The 15,730-nt window shown below is 33.8% G+C and overlaps 1 protein-coding gene across 4 annotated transcripts in view; it reads right to left on the reverse strand.

Moving 5' to 3' along the window:
• Window positions 1-2,164: 2,164 nt before the first annotated feature.
• The window catches only part of LOC136043391 (caspase b-like), a 128,098-nt gene continuing 114,532 nt past the window's right edge, over window positions 2,165-15,730 (reverse strand). For all 4 annotated transcript variants that reach the window (XM_065728316.1, XM_065728303.1, XM_065728311.1 and 1 more), the window contains 2 exons: window positions 14,979-15,130; window positions 2,165-5,399 (listed from right to left, as the gene is read on the reverse strand). In XM_065728316.1, the coding sequence (XP_065584388.1) occupies window positions 5,182-5,399; window positions 14,979-15,130 (370 nt within the window). In that variant the 3' untranslated portion in view covers window positions 2,165-5,181. The remainder of the gene's footprint in view (window positions 5,400-14,978; window positions 15,131-15,730) is intronic.

Consider the following 15,730-nt stretch of genomic DNA (forward strand, 5'->3'; position numbering starts at 1 on the left):
CCGCGAAAATATAACGTAGTAGATGCAGTTCTGGTTCGGGACTATGAAAACCCTGATCGCCCAGTTAGGGTTCAAGGTGTTATTTTGATGTGTCTCACATCTATTATTTATCTTGTGAAAGTTAATAACTATGTTTGCAAGCGTCATATTGATCAAATGCGGGATTGTACTATTAAAGATCTGGCAGTTGATACTAATTGGCAAACTTTGGTTAAATGCCCGTCGGCCGAAAGAAATCAGGTTGCGTGAAGTCGAGTAGAACCGAAAAGATCAGGTAGAGAAAGAAAACTACCACAGTTTTATGGTATGAATTATATTAAGGAGGGGGAGGATGCAATGTTTTGATCATCTGTTTCTATGTGCAAGTTTATATTTTGAAATTCCTGTCTTCCCTGTTGTATGAGTCAACCGCTGATCGCGAATACCAGCTATGCGCCATTCATTTTAGTTTAGTTGATTACCTGTATTTGCCTTGTAAAGTTCTGTGAATAAATGCTTGCTAAACGAACATAGCAACTATAGAAGGTGCTAGTCTGCTTTGATACATTGTCTGGCTTTGAAATATTGCTCTCCAAAGTCCCCAACAATGATACGATTTGTTGGAGTTATTGTTAATGGCTATTTCTTAGACGGTAGAAACGTGATTGTCGGGAAAGTCTTTAGAACAAAAACTAGCCGCTCGTCTTTTCCGGACAAAATGGGCCTTTGATGAACATAATAATAACCTTATGAGTCTTTTTTTAACAAAAAAACAGTGTTTCCATGTTTCACTTGACCAAAACTTGAGGCTGAGCCTATAAAACTCATTAAAAGTCACATTTATAACACATAGAAGCTTATTTACCTTTCCATATATTGGGATGTTTAAAAGTTGAGGCCATTCAGCTATAAATGCAACCTTCCCCAACTTTCTAAAAGACGCGTAGTGCCAGATTTCAAGTGACCTGTCATTTCTATGCTATATTGATCTGAATAAACTGAAGATATGCAGATGTCTTGGTATTCTAAGGAAGCTTAAGTATACTTTTCCCGGATCAAAATTGACAATATTTTTCCGCTGTTTGATCTAGGTTATGATTTCTTTATATTTTTGGTTCACAAAATCATCGTTAAGGATTAATTACTTTACATGATCTCCAATCACTTTTTAATCTTTCGAGGGCTTATAATACTTTTTATCGACCCCATTACCTTAGTGCTCTTTTGTCTGTTACCTCTGATCAGTATAGTTATTATCTTCGTAACACAAACCACATTCAAATTCCTTTTGTTTCATCCAAAAGATCAATTTCAATTCTATAACGGCAAGTCGTTTTATATGAAATAAAATTCCTGAATCAGCCGGAAGATGTCAATTGTTTTGCTTATTCACAGAAATTATTCGAAGATTTTTGACTTTTTATATTTCTTTTCTTTTCTGTTTAGGATTGAATGTAGTCTATTTAATATATTTGATTTATTTGAGCTGTACACCTTATTTTCTCTGTGCATTTTCCATTTGTTGAGTGACATTACAACCTTTATTATCATCTATTTCCTTGTAAATTTAATGCTTTAATGACTCTTATGTCTTCATTTCCTTCACTGAAAGATGTAGCAAGGTTTTTTAGTGCCCGGTGACAGTGCTAATCCCCCCCTCCCTCTATCACTACCAAAACATAAGCAAGTGAAAATCCTCAGTTCAGTGCCTCCTCAGAGAATATGCCAGGGGACAGCATCCTCCTTGGCACCCCTATCAACACCACTGCTAACAGGCCTGTAAGAATTTAGAGGATTAGTACAGTAGCCTATGTTCATTGTGCATTTACACATTAAGAATTAATTTTATATTATCTTTTCTGTGGTTAGCAATTTTGCAGAATTCATCTAAAAATAATGTTAGTGATCCAATTTATATTGCCATTAAAATTCCTTTTAATGTTGGTTGTGTTATTTTGAAACTCGATCTACATATTTCTTACTGTCATTCGATTGGTGTTTTACTATTTTTCATGCTTTAGGTTTCCAAATGTACCTTGTTGCGTATGATTGTTTGTAACTGGCATCCCAGATCTTACAAAAAATGAGACAGTGTGTTCTGTTAAAGTCAATAATCTTACTTTAACCTAATGGCATATCAGTCTTGTTCCTGACACAATTAATCTTACAAAAAAGGAGAAAAATATTTAATATAGATGTACAGATTTATTTTAAGCATCTGCAAGCCAATATACATAACACAAGTAAATAAAACAGAAGACATATAAACCAAAAACAAAGTAGACATTAAATTATCATTGGCCTTGTTGTTTTGCCAATAAACGTCCAAAGCTATTGTCTTGCAAAGCTCAGAACTCCTTAACTCCTCTCTCTTCTGCACTTAGTGCACAAAACGCATGGATAAAATGTCCACTAAATAAATGTTGAATAATTTTCCTTATGAGCCAAAATACGAATAGATTTTACCCAAAGAAAATTGCGCTTAAAATTCCGAAGAAAAACAAAATTCTATGAGAACCAGGCTAAGATAAACAAATTCCCATAGCATTTTCAAGATACCTCACTTCAGAGACTACCCATCTGCCATCTGCTATCTTCACCATTAAAACGTCTTCTCTTCCTAACAGACATTTATATTGTATAAATATCTAGCCCTAGAATGTCTATTCTTTATCACACACTGCATCGACAAAAGTAAAAATTGCTTTTATTTAAAAAAAAACTAACCTACAGCTTAAGAAAAAAATAATTAAAAATCATTATTGGGTAAAAAATGTCAATAATAAAGTCAAAATACACAATTTCTATAACTATGAATAGCAATATATCATCTGTAGTTAGGCTCATTGAAATAAGCATTATTAAATTCAAAAAAAAAAAAATGGTTTTAGCAATGGAGCACCGGCAAATTCTTTGCACTCACTCTCTGGAGTAATTATGAAACTTGAATAAAAAGCAAGTATTTGGCCTGGAGGTTCTTAATAGTCCATTCAAACCACAGAAGAAAAACAATCTAGTGAAAAGGAGAGCAATATCCTCCTGACTCTAGATTTGGCTTTACCTGGGGGCTAAAACTGACTTTTAAACACAAAATTAGAGGGCATGCTTTTCTTCGACATTATCAAAAATCAAGAAAAAATTACGTATTAAGCCAAAGTTTTCAAAAAAAAGGTCTCTGGGTTCACATAGCAACATTTTTCTGAAAATACAGATTTATTGGCGTTTCACACAGGATATTACCGTTTTATATATCAATTTTTTCTTTACGGCTGTTCTGATGGCTGTAATCAAATATTTTAATTTAGGCAGTGAAAATGACTTTGACACCAAAATCATTAAAACTTTTTGAAAGCTAATAAAAAGAAATGTAAGATTTGATAACTGACATCAGACGGTCTTCTCAAACTGATATTTGATGAAACAAAGATTACACAACATTTTTGTATGCTTTTTTCGCTCTTCGAAAATACTTCTTAAAGATATTATATCCAGAATAAAATTAAATGTTGAAAAGCATAAATCCTAAATTAAAAATTTCGCTTGAGCTTTACCACAAGGTTTTAAATTATTAATAGGTTGTTTTTTTAACATATCTTGAGAAGATATTGAGTGAACATTTCCTATCCTTGTATTTCTTGAGATCTCAGCGCTCTTAGGAAAGATTTGAACATAAATGGAGGGCTGTGGCCGTTTTGTTTAATGTTGTAAATATATTGTACCTATATATCATGAGCATTACTGCTCCTCGAATTAGTGACTATTATAGCCAAAATTTTTCCTATGAATTTATCTGATCCTCAACTTCAATACGCTGTTAAATGACGACAATAAAAGAAAACCTTTTGTTTTTACGATCAAAATTCTCATAGTCCAAAGTTTCAGAAAATAAAACTTAAGTGGATGAATCGATCATTGTACGTTTTAATGCCAAAAAAATGATTTGATTTCGAGTATATTTAACAGCCGAAAGAACAGCAGTCAAACTGTAATCTAAACAAAATAACAGCATTTGAGCTATTCCCTGATAACCTTAATCTTTATTTTTATCGAAGATATTGCAAAACATCTTGGTGAACCTTGGTGAAAAACTGTTTTGCTGTTCATGAAAATTATAAGGACCAATAAAAAAAATATTTACGTCTTTTCTCTCTTATATTATTCACCTTGTTTATACCATGTCAGTTTTTAATCAGTTCAGCTGTCCTGAGCCTCATTCTAGCAACACTTGTGGATAAAACATAATCACAAAAGATCTCAGTACTTATAATGTATCCCGTATCACTTTTTTTCAGCATAGCTAATATAAAGCTTGAAGAGCAGACAAAGGCATCTCAGTTTTAATGCTGTTGTTAAGGGAAAACATCGATGGGAAATTTGTGAAGAACTAATTATAAAAATATAAACAGTACTCTGTCTCTTTTTTCTTTGCTGATTTTAACATGGCATTTATACAACAGAAGTAAGAAATATATTAAATCACACGGCTTGAAAGCCTATTTCAATGCTAATTTACTTACAAGAATTGTTTTTGTTTTGTGTATGTATAGGTGAAACTCTCTTTAAAATTTCTTTCTTTTTAAATCAAGTAAAAGTAGGCATTAGATTTTTAACTCCAACTGGTTATTCGTAAACTTTCAAGTTAAAGGTTGGAAAGGGCCTAACTCACAAAATCATGCATGGAATTCATTGTTGCTCAGATATTAACTTTAGTTTTGTCTCTATCAAAAAGTTTGACGGTTTTTCGACTATTTTATGGCTTGAAGCTTTTCAAATTAACTTCCTATCGTTTCAGTTTTTTCTTTTGTACTATACGTATGCTAATACTTACGAAGAACAAAGACAATTAATAAATCTTGATCAATTTTTGGACAGGTATGACTGTGCTGCTGTTTACTTGTTTTTTTCTATGCCATTGGTCTTTTTTCCATGAAAAACATATTGTCTATCAACAGAAAAATATGCGGAGCCTTGAAATGACAATTTTGGAATAAAAAAAAGATTGATGGGTCAATGATTTTGTGACAAACTGTCTCGGTATGTATTTTCAGATAAATATCCCTGCATCTTTCAGTCTTGGCTCTTGGTCTCTTTAAAAAAAAAAATTTAAGGACACATATTATTTAAACATTTTCGCAGTTTCAAAGAATGCTATATGAATGACTCTCTGGACCCAGAACATTAGGCTACACCATTTTGATACACTTATAAGCCCGGATAAAGAAAAAGATCTTTGTTCATGCCCCTACTTTGGAGGTCTAAAGTTTGTACTTCACTTCCAGGACCTGTTTCGTGTTTAAGTGCTTCATCAGTTAGCCTGAAGAGAGTTAACACATCTTTTTCAAAGGCTCTCGAGCTAAAAACCTTACAGAGGTTTGTGATTAGCCAGGTTCCACAGCTTAGATCACGGACAGAAGCATATCCTGAAAAAGAACTTTTGAACTTTAGAAAGGAAATAGAAGGTCAGTACCAAAACAAAAAAAGCGTATTTATTTTACTTTAAATAGCTAAACCTGCCTACTTTTGGGATATAATATGTTACAAAATCACAGAATACCTATCAAAACTCATTTGTTTTTTATTAAGATGATGCCATGTTATGTTTAGCTAAACAAATTTGATCAAAAATATTTGTTTCTCTCATTTGTATCTTCAAAATAAAGGCTGAGACCCCAAACGGATAACCTATCGTATTTTCACCTTCTTTTAAATTTCTTTAGATACACCCTTTATTTCAGACATGACAGCTTTTTTGATATTAATACAAATAAGAATATTCTTTTGTTTGTTTTTTTATTTGTTATGAAGAATTAGAATTGCTATCTCAGTCATGTAAGTTATGTAATTAGTTTCCGTGCGAGTATTAGGAATTCAAATTCTAATTCTAGACAATCAAAAAGATTTGATACATTTTTAAAGCAGGCATAGAGAAATTGAGGTTTTTAAAAGTGATCAGAATTTTAACTTTATTTTACCAAAGTATATGGTTTTAAGAAAGAGTAATTTAGTCATTACAACTTTCAATCTGATAAGGGAAATTGAAATCTAGCGCTAGGGAAAGGAAAAAGCGCTTCAGAATTTAGCATCTAGCCCATAAAATGGTATTTCTTACATACAGCTCCTACGAGACTTATAATGTACGAATGGTCATAAATCAGGATAAATCAGAAGACACTAAATGCTGATAGGTCATCAAAACAGTGTATCTGCAACATTTTGGGAATGGCTTAGGCTGTTAAGTTGAAACTTTCAAAGAATGTTCAGGAATAGAGGCAACTGAACACTAAATTTGACTCGGGGAAAGGGTATATCTAAATATATAGACATCATGGGTCTTCAAGCTCTCTGAATACCCTCCTGCAATATCTTGGGAAGAAAAAAAGGTCCATTGAAATACAAAATTGAAAGATCTAGTGCCTTTTCAGAGATTCGAAAGTAATTAGAGTGTAAATGCAATACACTCCAATCAAATCAAAAGAAAATATGTGGACCTTAGGTCTTATAATAATAATTTATAACATCTCTGACATTTAAAAAGGATTTAGGTGAAAGTCTGAAGTATTAGAGGTGGGTAGGTAGAATAAGCAAATAAAAATTTTAAATGCCGATGGTGGGGGGGGGGGGTTAATTGAAAAAAACGTGGCTATACAATTCATCGAAACAGCCTGTCTTTAATGTTTTGGAAACAGCTTCGGGGATAGATTCGAAGCTTTCAGGTTCTGTTGGAGAAAGGAAAATAGAGGATTTTACACAATAAATAAAAATTTTGTTTTTGGGGAAGGAGGACGAGCTATTTTTAGTAGAGTAAAAATAGTGTTGTGCAGTGTATATTCTATGTCTAGTAATATATGAAAGCTTAAATAGCATGAAAGAGACCATGTTCTGCGAAAAGAGACCATGTTCTGCCAAATTGTTATAATGAAGTACTTGCTGTATATTTGGAATGGTTTTAGGTATTTAGTGACAACTGTTTAGAAATGCTGAGGTAAAGGAACTAAGTTGCCACTGAATTTTTCTTAAAAGAAAGAGTTAGTCTAAATCAAAATATAACAACTGATAGTTTTAGTGTCCTACTTACAACACGAAAAAAAAAGAGTTGCTAACTCTCATACCCTTTTGTTGCTAACCCCCTGAAGCGCCCTAAAATATCTGATAATAATTTAGAATTCTATTTTGTTCGAAATAGTTGAAAGACTAAAAACATACGCATTTGGAAACTGACAATACCCACGCACAATATCAAATTTTGTTTTCAGGGAAGGAGGACGAGCTGTTTTTAGTCTAGTAAAAATAATTTTTTGCAGTATATACTCCTCTGGGTCTTGTAAAATATGAAAGCTTAAATAGCAAGAAAGATACCATGTTTTGCGAAAAGAGACGATAAGAAGAGACCATGTTCTTCCAGGTTGCTATAATAAAGAACCTGTTGTTTTTTTTTTGGAATGGCTTTAGATATTTAGTTACAACTTACAAGGAATGTTGAGGTAAATGAACTAAGTTGACACTGAGTATTTCTTAAGAGAAAGAGTTAACCAAATATCACAATTGATAGTTTTAGTATCCTATTGACAACTCGAAAAAAAGGGTGTGCAGTGTCCTTCTACATCCTTTTTGTTCTAAGCCCTTGAAGCACCCTAAAATATCTTATAATAATTTTGAGAATTCTATTTTGCTCAATATAGTTGAAAGACTAAAAACTTGCGTATTTAGAAACTGACAATACCCACGCATCCTCTGAGAAAAGGCTGATGCATTTTGTAAAATACCAATTATTTACGAATAGATTGTGTCTTATAAATTGGTTGGGATGTGGCTCAGAAATTCTGAGAGTCTTGGAAGGAGATGGTTAGGTTACCGTTTTATTTGATTGTGGAGAGGGAGCATAGGTACATCAAAAGACAAATTATGTATCTAAAATATCAAAATAGTATATCTGCTAAACCTCTTCAACAGCCTTGGTTTTGAAGCTAAAACTCAGTGGTACAATTGAAAAAAGGAAGGAGAAGATGAGGGGGCTTCATATTTTTTTCATTGGGGGAAAAAGAAGGAGGTAAAAGTTTTACTTAACATACTACTCCTTTACAAAATATTTTACAATCCTTTACACAACATTCTTACCGTTTAAGCTGCAGTAGGACTTACAATTTTGGCTAAATAAAAGATTTGGTGTAATGAAAGATCAACAGAAGCTCACTTTAAATATTATTAATATAGAAGAAATAGTTTTTATTAGTTTTTGGAGTGACCTAATATTTGCATCCCACCAACAAAATGTGAAAATTTCATGACTTAGAGAATAATCTGTGAATGGTTTTCCTCGGAAGGAGGGAGAGGTGCAAAGAAAAATTGATGGAGGATGGTTACCTCCCCCCTCCCTAAGTCATATTTGACTCTTAAAAAGGGCACTAGATATTTTAATTGAAATTGAATGAGTCTTTTTAATGGCCACAACTTCCATACAAAATAGCTGTGTATAGGGGGCTGTAGGGAATTGAATCCATTTGCTAATTGACATAATCTGTACTGCTTATGATTCAGTAACGTTGAATCTTTTAGGTGTAAGCCCTTGATCATCACTGGGAACCCTGGAGCTAGCGGACAATCCTCCACGGGCCGGACATAAGTAAGGTTTAGTTTCAGCACCTTAAGAGTGTAAAAATGTGTAATGGATAATGTCCGAAATGTAACACCTTACATAAACTGAAATGCCAAAATTTCAGCACCATTGTACAGCTCGTTGAAAGGTCTGATCTGCTTACAAATAAGCTAAAGGATTTGGTCATTTTCTAATTTCCTAATATTTCTTAATTTTTCGTTTCTCGAGTGCATCGTTGCTTCAACAAATCATTCAGTTTCCATGAAGGTGCAAATTACCCAGCCTCTACGTACACTACACCTTTGAAGGTTTCCTTCTATTTAAGATTAAATAATAATAAAAAAAAGTTTTTAAACCGAAACTGAAACTTTTGAAAGGAGTAGAAAAACTTTAGTGTGAAGAGCGTTTAGAGTGTGATACACGTTAAGTTTCTTTTGTTTTAAGTTTAAATATTACTCCTTACTTTCAGTTGAAAAAACTTGTTTTTTTTTAATTTAATCTCTGTTTGTTTTTTAAATAATGCTGGGAAATCTGGCACTCCCTTCATGGAAAATTTGCTTTCCCTAAGAAAAATTCCTCCATGGAAAGATCCTTCCACGTAATCCCCTCCTTTTGACCTGCCCACCAGACAAATCCCCCCTGAAAACGTCTGTATACTTCCCAATAACCAATACTATATGTAAGCAATGGGCAAAGTTCATAATTTGCCGCCCTTCTCCCAGGGAGTGTAGGAGATTAAGTTGTCCTCAAAGACATACTTAATAGATTTTTCTACAATGCTTAATAAAATGGCTATCAAAAAATTTCGATCGGGTGGCTTTGGGTAAAAAATTAGCCTGGGAGGGGATGTAGTTGCCTTCGAGTTTCTTGGTCACTTAAAAAGGGCACTAGAACTTTTAATTTCCATTTGAATGAGTCATCTGGCGAAATTATAGTACCACTAGGTCAATAAGAACCCCTGGGGAAAAATAAATAAAAATAGTAAAATAAACACGCATCCGTGATCTTTCTTCCGGCAAAAAAATACAAATTACTATGTTGTTTCATGTAGGAGTTTGAAACCTCTACAGTAAGATTCACCGATACGCTGAATCTGATGGTTGATTCTCATCAAGATACTGTGACTTTAGGGGTATTTCCTCTTCTTTGATAATAAGGCAAATTTTCTCTTAACTTTTGATGGGTAAGACTAAACTTGATAAAACTAAGATATTTGAAATCAACATAAGTTCAAGTTCTTTTATTACCACTATACTTCTATTTTTAAACAAAAATATCTCAAAGGCCTCAATGGCCAGTTATTTGGGAAAAAAAACAAATATAAATAAATATTAAGTACATTCACACTTAAAATATATTTAGATTCTACTCACTAATATCCATCCGAGTACAACCGGTCTCTGCACCAACTACTTTAAAAAAAAATACAAAAAAACAATAAACAAATAAACATCGAGGAACCAACACTCACACCATGCATTTCAAAATAATTGAATTCTTTCTAAGGAATAATTAATCTATGTAATTCAAAAATCAATGCAATATATGTAAATCTAAATAATTAATCTATTTAAATAACTGATCAATGTTATAATTTATTTTAAATTATTTTTTTTTTGTTATAAAGATTTCTTTAGCTGTTTCTTGAAGGAGCCTAGGGAACAGGACCGTCAAATTCCAAAAGGAAGGGAGTTCAAGGCATTCCCGAGAGCAACTATCAGACCAAAGTCCGAGCGCACTGCTGGAGTGGATGGCACTAGCACATCATTCTGGTTCCTAGTTTTGTACGGACTGACATTTCTAACAAGCTCAAGTAGCCCAGAAAAACTTGATGGAAGGTCTCCATAAAAATACTGAAGTGCAATCAAAGAAAGGTGTAGTGTATGAATATCTTTTATCTTAAGAAGTTCAACAGAAATATGGGTGGTAGACTGCAGAAATTCTACTGATTTCAGTTGGAGAATATATAAAGGTGTAAGTAAAGATGAAAATATAGACATCCACACTGACAAGCAGTAGCATAAATAAGGGTAAATAAAAGAGAAGTATAACATATGAAAGATAGAAAAAGGAAAGACTCGCTTCAAATTCCAAATAATTCCAAGGCCTCGAGAACCCTTTAACCTCATCGACTGAATATGCCACTTGAAAGATAGGTTTTCATCTAGAAAAACCCAAAGGAATCAAACAAACCAGCCAGCTGAGCAGGATATGGATCTCCTAGATGTTTGAAGCTCTGTCACTGTAGGGCAGATTTTGCCTATGCGGAAGAAAATAAGAAGAAACGAATTTTTTACATTCAAAGCTAATAAATTTGAATCAAACCACTGATATATGTTTTCTCTCATCAATTGTAGCTTGAGGATAAGGGATGATTCATCAGGTGGTGCAGCTCCCAGGGTAATGTCGTCGATGAATACAAAGTGTTTTCATACTGACCAGGCGTAGCCAAGGCTCCAACCTCAGCATTTCCTTTCTAGCACAATTGACAGCAGAAATTAGATCGTTGGTTGCTTAATAGTCGATGGAGGTCGTTGACATATATGAGTAAAAGGGAATGCCCAAGAACTGAGCCTTGTGGCACTCCATGTTCAAATGGAACATGCTTATCAGAAGCTTCAACTGCAATGGATCGGCCAGTTAGGAATGAAACAAAAACAGGACAGAGCTTCTTCACGAACACCATGATGCAACAGCTTACCAAGAAGGATCTTGTGTGTAAGACTGTCGAAAGCTTTCTTCACATCAAGGAATATTGCAAAAATGATAAATCTTGAAACTGTCGTATAAAATGAAGAAGCATATTACATACATGTTCTGTTGAGCACTTTTCCCGAAAGCCAAACTGGTGCTGATGAAAAAAAGTCTTCACATCTAGAAAAATCAGCAGACGCTTTAGCATAGACTTTTCAAATATCTTAGAAAAAGCAGACATAAGAGATATAGTCCTATAATTCCCCGGGTCGTCCCGGTTATCTCCTTTAAATAGTGCTATCACTCGTTGTTACAGCTGCTAGATTACACGATACATAAAATCCTAGCTCACCCTTTTTTGCCATGTTTCTATTTATAAATGTTGATTTATATCCATATCCATAAGTTGCTGGTTCTTCTCATTTAAACAAATTTCACATAGGCCAATAATTCCAAGGTGAAAATTCCTACATATAATCTGTATATCATCCAGGGAAGAATTCAGCCCTTGAGCGTTCAAATGCACAACTCGGAGGACATCCTCCCGACGAGCTCCAACATCCCATAACTCAAACTCCTCCACAAAATTACAATCGATATTATTATCTAAATTTTCATCAAAATCCATATTCGGTGTTCTTCCTATCGGGTTATTCCAAATTTCATTAAAATTTACTCTACGAATTTTTAATATTCATCTAATTTAATTTTCGTCAGATTAGCGTCAGTCCTCGTTGAAAATTTATACATTACTACTTACTAATATTGGTGATGAATAGAGACCCGATTCTTTAAATCGGAATCAAACAGTTCGTGGTAAAGAACTGTAGTAAGGAGCGACCCGGCTCAATAGTAACCGAAACTCTAAAAAATGGAATTTTGATACCAATAGTTACATCAAAAGAATTGCATTTTAATGCTGATTTTAAATATACAAGTTTCATCAAGATAAAATATTAAAAGCAAAAGTTATGAGCCTGAGAAAATTTGCCTCATTTTAGAAAATAGGGGGAAACACCCCCTAAAAGTCATACAATCTTAACGAAAATCACACCATTAGATTCAACGTATCAGAGAACCTTATTGTAGAGGTTTTAAGCTCCTATCTGCAAAAATGTGGAATTTCGCATTTTTTTGCCAGAAGACAGATCACGGATGTGTGTTTATTTGTTTGTCTGTTTGTTTTTCCCCAGGGGTGATCGTACCTACTAAGTGGTCCTAGAATCTTGCATGAGGGCTCATTCTTACGGAAATTAAAAGTTCTAGTGCCCTTTTTAAGGGACCAAAAAAATTGGAGGGCACCTAGGCCCCCTCCCGCGCTCATGTTTTCCCCAAAGTCACCAGATCAAAATTCTGAGATAGCCCTTTTATTCAACATAGTCGAAAAATCTAATAACTATGTCTTTAGGGACGACTTACTTCCCTAAAGTCCCCGTGGGAGGTGCTGCAAGTTACAAACTTTGACCTGTGTTTACATTTAGTAATGGTTACTGGGAAGTGTACAGACGTTTTCAGGGGGATTTTTTTGGTTTAGGGGGGATAGTTGAGGGGGGGGGGGGTTACTTGGGAGAATATTTCCAAGGAGAGACTTCTCATGGGGGAAGAGAATTTCAATGAAGGGAGTGCCAGATTTTCTAGCTTTATTTCAAAAAACAATGAAAAAATAAATCTGAAATTTTTTTTTCTACTGAAAGTAAGGAGCAGCATTAAAACTTAAAACGAACAAAATTATTACGCATGTGAGGGGTTTACCTCCTCGTTATACCTCACTTTTTACGCTAAAGTATTTTTAGTAATTTCAACTATTTATTCTGCGGCCTTTGTGACGCAGAGGTCATTCTTAAGGAATTGGGACAAAATCTAAGCTTTAGTGTAAAGAGCGGGGTATCGACGAGGGCTGAACCCCCTCATATACGCAATAAAAACATACGAATATAGAAGTTCGTTACGTAAGTTAATTCGTAAGTTACGAATTATATCGTAAGTTACGAACTCCGTTATAGATCTACCACAATCAACCCAAATTCGAAGCCAAAGTTTTGCCTTATTTTTAAAATTCTTTAATTCAGGATCGATAAAACATACGAATATAGAAGTTTTTTACGTAAGTTAATTCGTAAGTTACGTATATTTTTTACCAATGAAAACGTTTGTAAAAAATTAAAAGTTCTAGTTGCTTTTTTAAGTAATCAAAAACTTGGAGGGCAACTCAAAATCTTCCGATTAATTGCAATTAATTAATTTGCAAATTTTGTTTTAATAATTTATGTGCGGAGAGCCAAAATCAAAACATGCATTAATTCAAAAACGTCCAGAAATTAAATAAAAAAAACAAGTTTTTTTAACGGAAAGTAAGGAGCAACATTAAAACTTAAAACGAACAGAAATTACTCCGTATATGAAAGGGGCTTTTTCTCTTCAACGCCCCACTCTTTACGCTAAAGTTTCTTACTGTTTTAAAAAGTAGAGTTAAGAGAAAGGGTCAAACTTTAGCGTAAAGAGCGAGGCGTATATGAGAATTATATTATAGGTGTAAATGAGAATTATATAATAAAGGATAAAGATCCTGCAGAGTTAGTTTTGGCACATAGGATGTTGAATCATTTCAGTTACTGGGTTTTTTCTTGTTTTTTGTTTTATTTTTTTTTAACAGAGACAAGTAAATCCTGTTGTCCTACCTGGGCGTGGCAGGGATCAATCTCTGGGCCCCAAGTTGGCAAAAAGAGCATCACAGGATCGAGTCTCGAACGAAATAACATGACACTGCTGACAAAAGTTTTATCTAAAAACCATTATTCACCTCTGGTACCTCTCCTGGCTCGGCTATACATGCTGCAGGCCTGATAATTGTTTTGTTTCTAATGTACCTTGTTGTAAACCACTGTCAAGCTGGAAATATGGCTTGGCAGTCAGTTGAATTCCCAGATGAACACCATCAAATCTGACTTCAAAATTTTTGGTGAGTTCAAACGACACGGCCACCAATTGAACTCCCCTCGGCTTAAAATTATTGCCCCCTTGTCCCTTATTAAAGTGAACGCAATCGTTTACTACCTCCTAACACTTGGAAGACCTGCCAAGCTTGTGTCATGATTCAAATATAAGTAAGTAAGCAAGTAGAGCAAAAATCCACAGAAACAAAACACTGTAAAGTGAATAGTGTATTTACCTAGCAAAAACCAAAAAAATGTGAACACGCTCATCAAAAATGAAAACAAGTGAAAATTTACTCAATAAAAAATAGAACAATGAAAATCTACGTCGCAGAAAATGAAAAGGGTAAGAAGTTACTAAAAAAAATATGAAGAAATATTTATGTAGAATTTTAGGTTGTCAAAATTGAAGAGTATGAAAAATTTTAATAGCAAGAAAATATTAGTATTAATTGATAAAAATAGGCTAAAATTTCGTTAGAAAAAAGTTGATAGACCAAAAAAAGCAAATCTGCGAGAATAAGTGACAATCAGTGAAAAAGTGACAATTTTTTGAGTGAAAAAACTATTTAAAAAATTGTGAAAAAAATTGAAAATGAATATCTAACAAACAAATTAGGAAGAACTTAAAATTCAGTGAACAAGAAAAAGCAAAGTTTTTGGCTAAAAGGAAAAAATGAAAAGTATAATAATCAAAATAAAAAGGGAAGAATTAGTGACCAAACCAAGAAAGGACAATGGCACTTTGGTGAAGAAAAACTGAAAAAATTGAACCCTACCTGGTGGAGAAGATAAAAGTATAACCATGTCATCAAAAGTTCTAATGCGCACATTTCCGCTTTCATTCCTGCTATCTGTGTGCACTTGAGTTTGACTAGTGTATCCAACATTTGGTGTGGTATTAGCAATACCTGTGTCCGCCCAGTTACCTCTATAAATTCCAATTAAATTATATTTTAAACAAGGCTATTAGCATAACTATAAAGATAGATAAGTTTGTTTAAAAGAGAAAAAGTGAAAAGGGGGAGAAAGAGAGAGGAGTAAAGGGGGTTATTGATTTATCTAACATGCTAGCCTATTTACACTATTACTTTTGTTATACTACCCTTTGAACTCACTGTAGCACTCCTTCCAAATTTATTTGAGTTTAACCTTCTTTTTATTTTACTGCAGATGGATGGCCAAAAAGTATTATTTTTGACAATTTGTAGTCTTTCCACGTAAAAAATGTCCTAGCCATGTCAACCCTTCTTTCGTTTTGTCTCTACAGAGTTGTCCACCACATTTTTCTAAAAATATCAAATAAAAGCTTCACAGTCTGTTCGTAAATTAATTCCGGTGTTCCCCAGCCTTGGGGTCTCTATCTGTACTTACGTCACCCTTATCTTTAGCCATTGTTCACTATTCCCACCAAATAGCAATTTTTGAAGCTTTTACTTATTACCAGGGGACAACCTTTACCCTATCTTAAAAAAGTGTAGAATCTGGTTGAAGGTTGGAAAATGAGCAGTATTTTTTCCAATAATGATGA

The sequence above is a fragment of the Artemia franciscana genome, chromosome 2 (genome assembly GCF_032884065.1).
Source record: "Artemia franciscana chromosome 2, ASM3288406v1, whole genome shotgun sequence".
Taxonomy (NCBI): Eukaryota; Metazoa; Arthropoda; class Branchiopoda; order Anostraca; family Artemiidae; genus Artemia; species Artemia franciscana.